Source organism: Thamnophis elegans, chromosome 12, assembly GCF_009769535.1.
Source record: "Thamnophis elegans isolate rThaEle1 chromosome 12, rThaEle1.pri, whole genome shotgun sequence".
NCBI lineage: Eukaryota > Metazoa > Chordata > Lepidosauria > Squamata > Colubridae > Thamnophis > Thamnophis elegans.
The window spans coordinates 33,193,897-33,208,375 of NC_045552.1; the positions used below are offsets into that span (position 1 = coordinate 33,193,897).

The window sequence follows — 14,479 nt, forward strand, 5'->3', positions numbered from 1 at the left end:
TGCCTGACCTCACCAACAGCTTCCAGGACATGTTAGCTAGAGCTCTGGCCCAGGTAATGGCCTCAGAGCTCCAGGAGCGGGGCCCCACAGGAGTCTGCCAGGGGCCAGCAAGATCGGCCCAGCACTTCAGCAGCCAGGGAGGCCAGGTCTCCCTCCCTTCCACGGCTAGCGAGGCGTCCGACCTAAAAGAGGGTGAATTGAAGGATGTGGGGTTCTCAGAGGATGAAGATTCCCAGGTAGAGGATGATTCCACTGTAGCGGGTCTCTTTCCCCTGTCCTTATTCAGTTCCTTGCTGTGCAAGGCATCTGCCACAGCGGATCTGGATCCCCCTCCGGATCCTAAGCCTGTAGCTGAGTCTTCTGGTAAGGGTAAGAGTAAAAAGAAAAAGGGGCCCTTCCATAGGCCACCTGTGGCTAAGGAGGAGATTCCCACGCCAGAGATGTTCATGGAGGTGCTCAAATCACAGTGGGTAAAGCCAGGGTCCTTTCCCACCCCAGGGGGAAATGAGAGAAAATTTTACAATCTTAATCAGACCTTTGCCCAAGCGCTCCAGGTACCTGAAGTGGACAATCCGGTGGCCACCCTGGCATCAGCTCCAACGGTCGTCGCAGGAGACACTGCCAACTGCCTCAAGCCGGAGGACAAGAAGGCAGACATAGTCCTGTGCAAGACGTTCCAGGCTATCACCTGGGCCATCAGGACGGCCGCCTCCACCTCTTTCTTTAACAGGTCCACGGTCCTGTGGTTGGAGCAGCTGAGGGACAGGACTCCGGCCTCAGAGGTTCGCCTGCTTCAGGACATATCCAAGATGCTGGCGGCAATGCAGTTCTCAGCGGACGCCACTCTGGATGCGGTAAAGTATGCCTCGCGAGCTATGTCTTCCTCAGTTGCTTCTAGGCGCCTGCTCTGGTTACGCCATTGGCAGGCGGAATCCCGGATGAAGTGGCACCTAACGGGCAGACTACACCGGGGAGAAGCTATTTGGGACGGCGCTGGATCCTATCCTCGTGGAGGATAAGAACAAGCGGAAGGTTCTCCCAACAACACCAAAGGATCGGACTTCCGCCACGCGCCATACCCCAGGAGGACCCCATACAGACCACCCGACGGGGACAATCAGAACCAGAGGTACCAAAAGCCCAGGTTCCACAGACAGGGGGATAGACAATTTCAGAGAGACAGATTCAGGGGCCAACAGCAGGGCAAACGGCCCTTTCAAGGAGGAGGCGGTCGCCCCTTCCGCAGGTTTAAGTGATCCGACCCCGGATCACCCCATCGGCGGTCGCCTCTCCCTGTTCACGGATGCCTGGGATCGTATCACCTCGGATGAGTGGGTACTCCAGACTGTAAGGCTCGGGCTGCACCTGGAGTTCCGCTCTCTCCCCCCCAGTAGGTTCCGCACTTTCACCTCCTCCACAGACCCGACCAAACGGGCTCTTAAGGCTAAGGCCATCAAGCACCTTCTAGACATCAGGGCCATTGAAAGAGTCCCAGAGGGGGAGAAGGGCTCCGGGTTTTACTCGAACCTCTTCTTAGTTCCCAAGAATTCAGGGCGTTGGAGAGCCATCCTGGACCTTAAGCTACTCAATTCCAGGGTGGTATACCGCAAATTTAAGAGGGCCTCCCTAAAATCCATCTTGGAGGGCATCCGGCTGGGCGATTTCCTAGCCTCTATCGATCTCACAGAGGCATACCTTCACATCAGGATCACCCCGGGACACCGTAAATTCCTGAGGTTCTCCCATGAGGGGAACCACTTCCAATACAGAGCCCTGCCCTTTGGGCTGGCCTCAGCCCCCAGAACATTCACCAAGGTCCTGGCAGCGGCCGCAGGGCACCTGCGCTCCCTCCCAGTCCGTTTGTTCTGTTATTTAGACGACATCCTCATCTTAGCCAGGTCGCCAGACTCGGCTGAACGAAACTTAGGTACCACCATCAACACCATTAGGTCCCTGGGTTTCTCCATCAACCTGGAGAAGAGCCACCTAATTCCCTCCACCAGGCTCCTCCACCTAGGGTCTATCATCGATTCAGTGGCTGGGGAGGTCTTTCTGTCCCAGGATCGCAATGACAGCATTGTTAAGATGATCCATGAGGTTCGCAAGTCACGCTCTGTCCCTGTAGTTCTTCTTTCCAGGCTCCTGGGAAAGTTCATCTCATGCATAGGGATCATGCCGTGGGCTCGACTGCATGCCAGGGAGCTCCAGTGGTTCCTACTGCCTCACCAGAGAGCCGGGACGAGCGGCGCCACCTTCAGGATCCGAGTGTCACCCCAGGTGCTGCTATCCTTTCGCTGGTGGCTGTCTCCAGCCTTGAACAGAGGATGCCTCTTCAGAGAACCGGCAAGGAAGACTCTCACCACCGACGCAAGTCTCTTCGGCTGGGGGGGCCCATCTGGAGAACCAGATCGCCCAGGGCCGGTGGACTCCAACAGATCTAAGAAACAACATCAACTGGTTGGAGCTCAGAGCCATCCATCTGGCTCTCCGCCACTTCAAGGACAGGGTGACCAGACATCACATCCTAGTCCTGACAGACAACGTAGCGGCCAAGGCCCACGTGAACAGACAGGGCGGCACCCACTCCAGGGCTCTTCGCGACGAGGCGCTGTGACTAGGGAACTGGGCGGAGAGGCACCTGCTGTCCATCAGAGCGGAACACATCTCTGGAACAGCGAACCATCAGGCAGACTGGCTCAGCAGGGAGACGGTCGACAACGGGGAGTGGCAACTCCATCCCTCAATCTTCTGTCAGATCTGTGAGAGGTTCGGACATCCGACGGTGGACCTATTCGTGACCCCGCAGAATGCCCAGCTGCCAGAGTTCGTTTCGAGGTTTCCGACCATGGGAGCCATGGACACGGACGCACTTCGATGCAGATGGCCACCAGGTCTTCTCTACGCCTTTCCCCCCCTTCCCCTTATCCCCGGGGTTCTGAGGAGGGTGGTAGCGGAGGAAGCAGAGATGATAATGGTGGCTCCCTTCTGGCCTCGCCGCCCTTGGCTGGCAGACCTCGTGGATCTGTCCACAGCGCCCCACTGGAGGATCCCAGCGGGGGAAGTGGTTCTGCACCAGGGGTCCCTGGAGCATCTGGACCCGGAGTGGCTTCATCTAACCATCTGGCGATTGAGCAGGAACAATTAAGGGAGGCCCAATTTTCCGAGAGTGTCATCAGGACAGTAGAGGCATCCAGGAGGCAGTCTACCACACGCATCTACAACGCTTCCTGGGTGGCCTTTGCAAACTGGTGCCGAGTTAAAGGCCTCTGCCCACCTGCAGCTTCGGTCCCACAGGTCCTGGACTTCCTCCAAGAGGGCCATGAGAAGGGCCTGGCCACCAGTACCCTTAGGCGTCAGGTCTCCGCCGTCTCTACGGTTCTGGGGGGGGGGGGTGAACGCTCCTCCATTGTCCCAACATCCGGTGGTAAAACGGTTCCTCAAAGGGGCAGCGAATCTGAAACCCTCAGTGGTCCATTGATTCCCCATCTGGGACCTGCCCACGGTCCTCCAGGCCTTGACGGAAGCACCATTTGAACCCTTGAGGGAGGTTTCCCTTCAGCTACTGACCCTTAAGGTCGTCTTCCTGGTTGCCATCACTTCGGCCAGAAGAGTCTTGGAGATCAATGCTCTCTCCAGCAGAGCGGATCTTTGCACCTTCCTAGATAACAGGGTCATCCTCAAACTTGACCCTTCTTTCATGCCCAAGGTCAACTCCCCTTTCCACAGGGCTCTAGAGATCATTCTACCGGATTTCTGTCCCCATCCCTCTGGGGAGAGGGAGAAATCCTGGCACAAGCTGGACGTCAGAAGAGCCTTGCGCATATACCTGAAGCGCACAGCCTCCTTTAGGCGTTCAGAGGCCCTCTTCGTGTCCTACCAACCATCCTCCCGGGGAGACAATCACCATCAGCAGATGGATTAGAGCAGCCATTTCACAGGCATACGAGGCACGTGGACTCCACGTTCCAAAGGGCATCACAGCACACTCCACTAGAAGTGCGGCCACCTCAGCCGCCTGGTCCACCCAGGCACCCATAGAGGAGATCTGCCGAGCGGCTGCTTGGGCCTCTCCCTCTCCGTTAAGCATTACAAGCTAGACGCCTACACCTCTGCGGAGGCTGCCTTTGGCAGGAGGGTTCTGCAGGGAGTCCTGGACTCTCAAAGGGGCTCAGGCCCATCTATTCCCTCTCAGGACATCTAGCTTTGTTATGTCCCATGGTTACTCCTCCCACACCTTCTCTTTGGAAACTGGCAGTTGGACTTACCTGAACTGCATGTTTCGAGGAAAGGTGTGGGAGGAGTCACTTCCCCCCCCCCCCCCGTTCAGGGCGCCCTGCGCCCAGGGGGCCTGAGCAAGTCCAGGTTCAGCTATAACGGTGAAGAAGGATATGTGTTGGCTGTTCTTGTTTGTCCTTCCTTTCAGATGCTGCTACGATCCATCGGTTAATCTGGGGAAGTCAGAGGAGAGCCGTAGGTGTGGCTTCAAAAGATTACCTCAGTCTCCAATAGGCAAGAAGGCTTGGTTAATACCCATGGTTACTCCTCCCACACCTTTCCTCGAAACATGCAGTTCAGGTAAGTCCAACTGCCATTTTCAATGCCATTGTAACTTTGGTCACTATACCACCTTTCTTGCCACAGTTCTTAAGTGAATAACTGCAGCTGATGAGTTAGTAGCATAAGTGAATCTGGTTTCCCCATTTGACTTTGTCAAACGGTCACAAAAGGCAATTACATGACCCCAGGACACTGAAACCATCATAAATATGAATCTGTTGCCAAACATCAAAATTTTGATCGTGTGACCATGAGGATGCTGCAATGGTCGCTAAGTGTGAAAATGGTTGCTAAGTGTGAAAAATGGTCATCAGTCACTTTTTTCAATGCCATTGTAACTTTGGTCACTATACCACCTTTCTTGCCACAGTTCTTAAGTGAATAACTGCAGCTGGTATTTTGTATTTTGGATAGAAACTTTTTTTTAAATAGTCTTAAGACAATTTAAAAAAAGAATCCACACAGAATAAATTGAAATAAAACATTTCAAACTATTCCACACAGAATAAATTGAAGTAAAACTATTTTTAAAAATTCTATGCACAATATATTTCAAAGTATTGTGCATAGAATTTTTAAAAATGGTTTCACTTCAATTTATTTTGGATAGAATCTTTTTTTAAATAGTCTAAGACAATTTAAAAAAAGAATCCACACAGAATAAAACTATTTTAAAAAATCCTATGCAAGATAAATAAAATATTATTTTAAAATACATTAAAAAAATAAAAGAAAAAAACCCAGCTCACTTACCAGCAGGCAGGCACTCCAAGTCAATCCAGAATGATGTAGATGTTAATACAAAGAACTGAGCAAATTAAAATGGTGAAATTAGTCCCAGGGAAATATTTTTCTTTGAATAGTCCCAGGGAAATATTTTTCTCAAAGTAAAATATTTCACCATTTTTCCCACACGAGCCGCCCTCCAACCTCCGTGCCCTTCCCCTCCAGAAAATCCAGGAAGGAGACACTCCCTACTTTTCTAGCCAAAGTATTTCCTGGAGCTCTATGGTACTGGGTCATCTTTTCTTATAAAAGGAGGTAAAAAAGGCGGCGGGGGGGTCTGTTTTCTTGCTTTAACGTTTTAATATCTTCAATGAAAGTACTGAGACAGAGAGAGAGGTTAGACAGAGTGTCTTTTGTCTTGCCCCGGTTAGGATTTCTTAAGCAAATCCACTGGGTTTTCAACATGAAGCCAGAAAATCGGGACTTTTTAAAAACGCCCCGGGACACGGGACAAATTGTTAGAAATCGTGACTGTCCCGCCAAAATCGGGACGTCTGATCACCTTAGGCAAGCATGACACTAACTGCCTTTTCTGAATAAAATGGGAACCATTGTAGATCTTGGATTCAAGGCACCTGCTTGTTTTAAAAACACCATCAGCACTTGGAAAATACCATGTTAGGCTGTGTATCTTTTAATGTACGAAAGTGTTTGGAATCCAGCTAAGTTCAATGTTCTTTTTTGTGTTGGGGGGGGGGATCCCAATAGCTTTATTGAAACAAAGTGCAGTGAAGTTTACTTCAACAGTTGTAAGCAAGCAGAAAGTTTAAAGACCACCCCTGAGACTCAGGACCAGGTGGAGGGTAGACTCCTGGATGTTGTAGTTGGAGAGAGTGCAGCCACCTTCCAGCTGTTTGCCAGCAAAGATCAGCCTTTGCTGGTTGGGAGGAATGCCTTCCTTGTTCAATGTTCTTTACCTTTACCTCCCTCCGTCCCATCAGATCGCACAGATTGGGCCTCCTCCGAATCCCATCCGCCAGTCAGTGCCGACTGGCGACTACGCGGAGGAGATCCTTCTCAGTAGCAGCTCTGACCCTTTGGAACGATCTCCCCGTGGAGATTCGTACCCTCACCACTGTCCAGACCTTCCGCGCAGCCCTCAAGATCTGGCTATTCCGTCAGGCCTGGGGATAAGATCCTAATTCCGCCCCGCCCGAATGCTGAATGAATGTTGTGTTTTACTGTTTTTTTTTTTTTTAATTCACATTTTTGTTTTGTCTTGCACTCCCTCCCATGAGTTGTAAGCCGCCCTGAGTCCCCTCAGGGAAAAGGGCGGCCTATAAATGCCAAATAAAACTCTAAAAAAAAACCTCTAAACTCTTTATGGCCACTGGATTTTGGAGAGGCCAGTTGGTTGCTAAAATTTCTGCTGACTGCAGCAACTCCCTTCATTGGATCTTAGGGAAATATATGTCATCAAGTTCAATTGTGTGAAGTTCTAAATGGCAACTTTCCATTTAGAACAGCCTAAAAGGCATCTTGTGCTTTTTCAATCCTCAAAATGAGTTACGCAGGGCAGCCTTCAACTAATTACATCTCATCTCTGCTGATCTGTTTTTTGAACCAGAGGGAAATAGCTTGGAGCAGATAATTTCTTTTATTACTTGGCTGATTGAGGGACTGATTCTTAGTGTGGAATAAACTGCTGAGTTGCCAGCTTCATTGTTCCTATAGTGCTCTCACCTCAAGGCTGGGCAAAATTACTTTGGGATGGATTTAAATTTCCTAGAGAAATTTCCCTTTAACATTGTTTGGTTCACTTGCATTCCTTTCTCAGCATTTTCCCCATATCGATGGCAAATAAATAGAAGGTGATGAAGGAGCAAAAGAAAGAGAACACAAAATGATCATATCTTCTTGGAAAAGACTTATGATCACAGTTGGGACAAGAATTTCCATTATTAAGCAAGGCTGTTCTTTACCTAATTTTACAATAATTTTTGCCATGGTTAAGAGAATCACACCATCCTTAAACAAATCTGTCCTCCCCCATTGACTTGGCTTGTCAGAAGCCAGGTGAGAAGATCACAGATGGTGATCATGTGACCCTGGGATGCTGCAGTCATCATAAGGTTTAGGTTTTAGGTTTTATTAACATTTATAGGCCGCCCTTTTCCCTGAGGGGACTCAGGGCGGCTTACATAAAATCAAGTGGGGGATATACAAACAGTAACGCAGACAAACATAGAATAAAATAATGAGCAACATTCATTCATCATTCGGGAGGGGGCAATTATCTTTGTCCCCAGGCCTGACGGGCTAGCCAGGTCTTAAGGGCTGTGCGGAAGGCCTGGACCGTGGTGAGGGTACGAATCTCCACGGGGAGATCGTTCCAAAGGGTCGGAGCTACTACTGAGAAGGCTCTCCTCCTTGTAATTGCCAGCCGGCACTGGCTGGCAGATGGAACTCGGAGGAGGCCCAATCTATGAGATCTAATTGGTCGCAGGGAGGTAATAAATATACATTGGTTGCCAAGCAGCCAAGTTTTGGTCACATGACCATGGGGATGCCCCAATAGTCATAGTGTGAAAAATGGATGTGACACTTTTTCACTGCTGTTGTAACTTCGAGCGGTCACTAAATAAATGGTTGTAAGTCAAGGACTGCCTTTAATTCAATCCAAGGAGTATTCAAACTATATAACCTCTCTTTCCAAATTGTACTACTTTATCCCAAACATATTTCTGATATTCATGCATGCCCTTGTCAACACCTCTCAGTAGTCTTGCAAAAGTTGCATCCAAATTGAAAAGGAAGAGTAGGTACATCAGTGCTCAGTTCTGAATGTCTGTTACACTCTACGCATCCTTTGTATTTCAGGCTGCCATCTGCAGATGCAGCCAACCTTTGTCTGGATTTAGCACTCGCTGCCTGGAAGATGAACAGATGCTGCAGGCGATTAGGGAAGCCAAAGCAGGGAGCCAGTTCATGTACGTCGTAGACACAAGGCCAAAGGTATTTCTTCCATGGAACCCTGGATGTTGGCTTAATTTACATCCTGTGGACTTCAACTCCTAGAATTTCTCAAATGTTAGGTGGCTGGAGGCTAAAGTGTATGATGAATCCTTGTGGGAACTAGGTATGTCTAATGGCAAGAAATAATGGGTGGAAGATCATTAAAGAGAAAAGCAATCTAGGATTAAGGAGAAATTTCCTGACAGTCAGAACAATTAATCAGTGGAACTGCTTGCCTCCAGAAGTTCTGGGTGCTCCACCACTGGAGGTTTCGAAGAAGAGACTATAGCAATAGCAGTTAGACTTATATACCGCTTCATAGGGCTTTCAGCCCTCTCTAAGCGGTTTACAGAGTCAGCATATTGCCCCCAACAACAGTCCGGGTCCTCATTTTACCCACCTCGGAAGGATGGAAGGCTGAGTCAACCCTGAGCCGGTGAGATTTGAACAGCCGAACTGCAGAACTGCAGTCAGCTGAAGTAGCCTGCAGTGCTGCATTTAACCACTGCGCCACCTTGGCTGGATAGCTATTTGTCTGGAATGGTATAAGGTCTTCTGTTCAAGTAGGAGGTTGGACTAGATGATCTCAAAAGTGATTCCTTCCCTCTTATTTATAGCAGGCTTCCCTCCAGAGATCCCTACACCTCCAACTTTCCTGGATTTTAGAAGTGATTTAAGCTTGTTCCTTGAACAGGTCCTGGGGACAGATATGCAATGAAGTTGGAGTATGGTGCTCTGTTTGAATTTAGTTTGATTACTATCTGTGATATAGAATGGTAAATTTTGCTTCATTTCTATGCATTCTTTATCCTTAGTTGACAGAATAAATTAGGGAAGCCAGCCCAATTGGTATAATTGGAGCAGCAGATAAATAATGTTGAATTTTTCTAGTTGAATGCCATGGCCAACCGAGCTGCTGGAAAGGGCTATGAGAATGTGGATAATTACGAATGCATCCGTTTTAAATTCATCGGTATTGAAAACATCCACGTGATGAGGAGCAGCCTGCAGAAACTCCTAGAAGGTAGGATGTGCTTGGCAGTTATCTGCTTACACAGACCCAGAGGGAACTTCTGAATGGAAGACATTAGCAGACTCGGCTTGTTCGATTTACCTGTGTCCTCGGCTTGTTCGATTTACCTGACTTCTTAGCAGGCATTGTGCTTTGCAGTAATGAACTATTCAGGAGGAAGATATTATTTTTATTGGGAATGTAAATACAGGATGGTGTATATTGATTGAATCACTTTGGTGTAACAGTGATGCAGTATGCATTATAAATAAATCCTGGTTTGTTACTTAAGTTGTAATACATGTAGTGTTCAACTTACAACCAAGATTGAGCCCCAAATTTCTGTTGCTAAGTGCAACAGTTAAGTGAGTTTTATCTCATTTTCCAATCTGTTTTGCCAGCTAAGCGAATCACTGCTGTTGTTAAGTGAATCATGTTATTAAGCAAATCTGGCTTTCCCCAGTGACATTGGAAGTTGGCTGGGAAGATTACAAATGGCAATCATATCACCTCAGGACCCTGCAGCTGTCGTATATATGTGCCAGTTGCCAAGTTTTGATCACGTGACCATGTGGATGCTGCAACAGTCATAAGTGCAAAAACCAGTCTTAAGTCACTTTTTTCAGTGCCGTTATAACTTTGAATGCTCGCTAAATGAATGGTTATAAGTTAAAGACTGCCTGTACTGCTGGTGAGAAATTACCCAAGGGAAACGTGGTGTGGATGCAGAGGTTATAACTTATCAGCCTCTGGAAATACCTTCGTTGTTACCTCGGCTGTCTCTTTACTGAAACTGTGGTTCCTCTTTCTTTTTTAGTGTGTGAAGCAAAGTCTCCTTCAATGAGCGACTTCCTTACAGGACTCGAAAACTCAGGCTGGTTGCGCCACATTAAAGCTGTGATGGATGCTGGAGTCTTCCTCGCGAAGGTAAAACAACTCTGAATTCGCATCATTTTGCAAATTCCTGGAAAAGTTGCATGTTCTCCAGTGTGCAGTCTTTCTTGTTTGGGGGAGCTAGACCTTTGAAGCTAGACCTTTGAAGAAAACCTGGAAAAATGAGTGGTCAGCAGTTTCAAATTTCTTCAGGTTAGCCTCCGGGCTAAGTGTAAAGTCTTTAGGAACCCAAAGTAGCCTGCTGGTTTAGGGCCGTGGCTCCTCTGGAGAATTAGGGTGCGTAGGGATTCGTCCCCTTCCATGCGAGGTCATCTCTTTCTCCTGTGTGCTGCTTGGGGAATCCAAAGCATGGGTTAACTTTGTCCATTAGCCTAGAGACTGAGTTACGTAATTGTTGACCACGCTTCCTCTGACTGGATCATTCAGTTTTTTAACTCAGTTCAGCCTAAAGAGACGTAAAACAATTTGCTCTAGGACTATTAGACAAATCTCATTCTTCAGGATTCTTCATGCCTTAATTGATTACTGGTTAAAAGCAATGAAGTGTGATTCTGTGCCTGACTCTCTCTGGAGGGTGGCAGTTCACTGTCAGCCTCACATCTTTTTGGCACGTCTGGCAGTTTCCCTAAGACTCTAGTGGCCGGGGGAGATTTTTGCCATGGAAGGCTCGATAAACGCCTGACTCACCTTAGTGTGCGCTTGAAAGTAGATTTGCCACTCTCTGTTCGCTGTGGTTGGGAGTTGGTTCGCCGCTCTCGCGCCAGTCTGTCCCTTGGGAGGTTTTGCCACCTTGCGCTTCTGTGCCGCTTTTACTTCTGTCTTTACTGCCGCTGGGTAGACCCTGCGATTCCTCGGTTTGCGGGAGGAATTTGGCGGAACAGTGATCGTTGGGACCGCCGATTTGAATTTCGCACCAATCTTGATGGTGGTCGCCATTTTGGGAGCAGTTTAGCTGCGCTCCAACGAGCGGCCAGAAGGGGGCATGTCTTGCATTTCATGCCTGATTGCAACGGCTTTTTTTGCTGTATTCTCCTGCTCGAGTCAGCAGCCAGAGACAGCCTCGCTATTCGTAGCAGTGTATTCTCTGTTTCCAAGGTGGGGTGTGGGAGGAGTCACTGAATGGGTATTGTTACGGCCCAATTGCCTGGAGACTGAGGTAAATCTGAGGACACTCCCTCAGTCTTCGGCCTAACAGGAGCTATTCAGTGACTCTCCAGTGAATAGTATTTAGTTAGGATTTTTGTAGTATTTTTTTCCCTTTTTAGATTTTTACAGGAATTTTTCTAGCTACCTTTTATCGTTTGCCTCTTCTGCCTCGGTTTTGCGCCCTTTGCCTGGCTGCCTAAGTGCCTCCTGCGCTAGCTGCATCCCCGCAGGCCCCGCAACACCGGCACCCGCTGGAAGGAGAGGCGAAAACCGAGCCTCCCAGCCAGCTGCCATCCGGAGGAGAAGAGGAGGCCATAGGATCCACGAAGACTCTGGAGGCAGCAAGAAGAAGAAGGAGCAGTTCAGCCGGAACCGCTCTAGGAATCGGGCCATGTGACCAGCGGTCGCCATTTTGAGGCCTCGTGGGTGCATGCGCAGAGCGACAAAGCAACTGGTCTCAGTTGCTGCAGTTCCTCACCGCCGCAAGAAGCACCAGGATCGTCCGGCAAGCTCTGAGCCGGCCATCCGGGGAGGGCCCAGCGCAGAGCAGTGCAACGGTCTCTATTCGGTCTGCAGATCAGCGGACGGTCAGGAAGGGCCCGGATCCGAAGGAGCACTGTATCCACGAGGCCCAGGGAGACCAGGCCACAGAGGCAGAAAGAGAGAGAGAGGCAATTCACCACAACCATGAGTACTGCGATGGCGGATGCCATGCGGCGCAAGGGAGCCAGGCCTCCCAGCTCTCCAGGGCCTTCTGATCCGGGCGAGGGACCCTCAAGGAGGGCAGACCCAAGGCCCAGGGGGAGATCACTTCCTAGGAAGTGTTCCTCCAAATCATCCAGAAGGGAGAGACCTAGGCAGGAGGCCCCTTCTACCAGGGCGATGAGCAGGACGGCTAGGGATTGCCTCATCCCCTCACCAGCTAGGTTTCGCTCTCCCTGCAGGCCCCCTTCTCCCTCACAGGAACCTGGCTCTCCAGGTCCAGAGAGGCACTCGAGGGAGTGTAGTCCCCTGTCTATCTCCCTCTCACTCACCGGGGGCAAGAGGGGACCCCTTTGGACGTAGGGCAGTGGGTTCTCCCAGGCAGCATTTGGCCCCTCAGGCCCCTGAGCTCAGGGACAACAGGGGGCCCCCTACCCTTTCCTTTGCCTATCCAGAACTATCAGAAGGGTTCCAGAATGTGCTGGCCAGGGCTATTTTAGATGGCATAGCCTCAGGCATGCAGCATCAGTTTCAGGGAGCCAGGCCCCGGTCTACCCATGAGGCTCCATGGGATCACCCAGCCAGGCCTGAGTCTTCAGTCCCCAGGGACTCACGAGCCTCATCACCTTCCACTGCCAGCAAAGGCTCAGAGTCAGGGCGGAGGAACAGAAGGATTTGGGGTTTTGAGAAGATGAGGACCCCTCCACCCCAGAAAACCCCTCCTTTGCAGGATTGTTCCCTCCCTCTTTGTTCAGTTCCCTTCTGTGCAAGGCCAAGGCCACAGCAGATCTAGATCCTCCTCCACCCACTAGCCAGACCCCCACCCCTAGTACTAGCAGGATTCTATCATCTTCGGTGGCGTCCAGACGTCTTTTATAGCTTTGTTACTGGCAGGCTGATTTCTGGGCAATGTGGCCCCTGGCGGAGGCGGAATACACAGGAGACAAGCTCTTTGGACCCGCTTTGGACCCCATCCTCGTTGAGGATAAGAATAAAAGAAAGGTCTTCCCATCCACCGCCAGACGCGCAGACCACCGAGCGGCGCCATACGCCAGGAGAGCTTCATACTGACCATCGGAGCGGGACAACCAGGCTCAAAAGTACTCTGCTCCCAGGTACTCCAGACAGGAGGACAGCCAGTTCTCCAGGGAGAGGTTTAGACCCCAGCAGGCCGGCTAGCAGCCCTTTCAAAGGGGGGGGGGGCGGCCACTTCTTCTGCAAGGGTGATTCGGGATCAAATCTACCCATCGGCGGTCACCTCTCCTTTTTCACAGACCGCTGGGAAGGCATCACCTCAGATGCCTGGGTCCTCCAAACCATCAGATCGGGACTCCATCTGGAGTTCCGCTCCCTTCCACCCAGTAGATTCAGCACCTTTTCCTCCTCCAAGAACCCGGCTAAGCACGCCCTCATGCGCGAAGCCATCTGTTATCTCCTGGACATTAGTGCCATAGAGCCAGTTCCAGAGGAGGAGAAGGGATCAGGGTTCTACTCACACCTTTTCCTAGTTCCCAAAGGTTCAGGGGAGGTGGAGGGCCATCCTAGACCTTAAGCTCTTGAACTCCAGAATAGTCTACCAGAAGTTCAAGATAGCCTCCTTCAAATCCATCTTGGAAGGGGTCAGGCAGGGGGATTTCCTAGCCTCCATCGACCTCACAGAGACCTATCTTCACATTATGATCGCCCCTGACCATCGCAGGTTTCTCAGGTTCTCTTACCAGGGAGACCATTACCAATACAGGGCCCTTCCCTTCGGTCTGGCCTCTGCTCCCAGAACCTTCACAAAGGTAATGGCCGTGGCCTACCTCCGTTCCTTTCTGGTTCACCTCCACTTTATTTAGATGACATCTTAGTCCTAGCCCCCTCAGCTCCCCGCACAAAGAGGGATTTCACTACCACCATCAGTACCTTGGGATCCCTGGGGTTCTCGATTAATTTCAAGAAGAGCCACCTGACTCCCTCCACCAGGCTCCAACATCTGGGAACCATTATAGATTCAGTGGAGGGTAGGGTTTTCCTATCCCAGGAGCGCAGGGACAGCATTGTGGAATTGGCCCAGGAGACTCGCAGGCTTCAATCTGTTTCCGTAGCACTTCTCTCCAGGCTTTTTGGGAAGCTCATATCCTGCATCGAGATCGTCCCCTGGGCTCGCCTCCACGCCAGAGACCTGCAATGGTTCCTCCTTCCCCACCAGAGGAATGGAACAATTGACGCCAGCTTCAAGGTCTAGTGACCCCGCAGGTACTGCTCTCCCTCCGCTGGTGGAGGTACTGCTCTCCACTCCTCCCTGGCAAAGGGGTTTCTTTTCAGGGAACCGGACAGGCTGGTCCTCACTAAGGATGCAGGTCTGTTCGGCTGGGGGGCTCACCTGCAGTCCCAGTTAGCCCAGGGCCAGTGGACGCTGACGGACCTGCGGAAGAACATCAA

General features: G+C 50.3%; 1 protein-coding gene across 1 annotated transcript in view; it reads left to right on the forward strand.

Moving 5' to 3' along the window:
• Positions 1-14,479, forward strand: part of MTMR8 (myotubularin related protein 8) — a 72,082-nt gene that overhangs the window by 35,687 nt on the left and 21,916 nt on the right. The window contains exons 6-8 of the mRNA XM_032227146.1: positions 8,164-8,298; positions 9,190-9,322; positions 10,128-10,237. Coding sequence (XP_032083037.1) covers positions 8,164-8,298; positions 9,190-9,322; positions 10,128-10,237 — 378 coding nt within the window. The remainder of the gene's footprint in view (positions 1-8,163; positions 8,299-9,189; positions 9,323-10,127; positions 10,238-14,479) is intronic.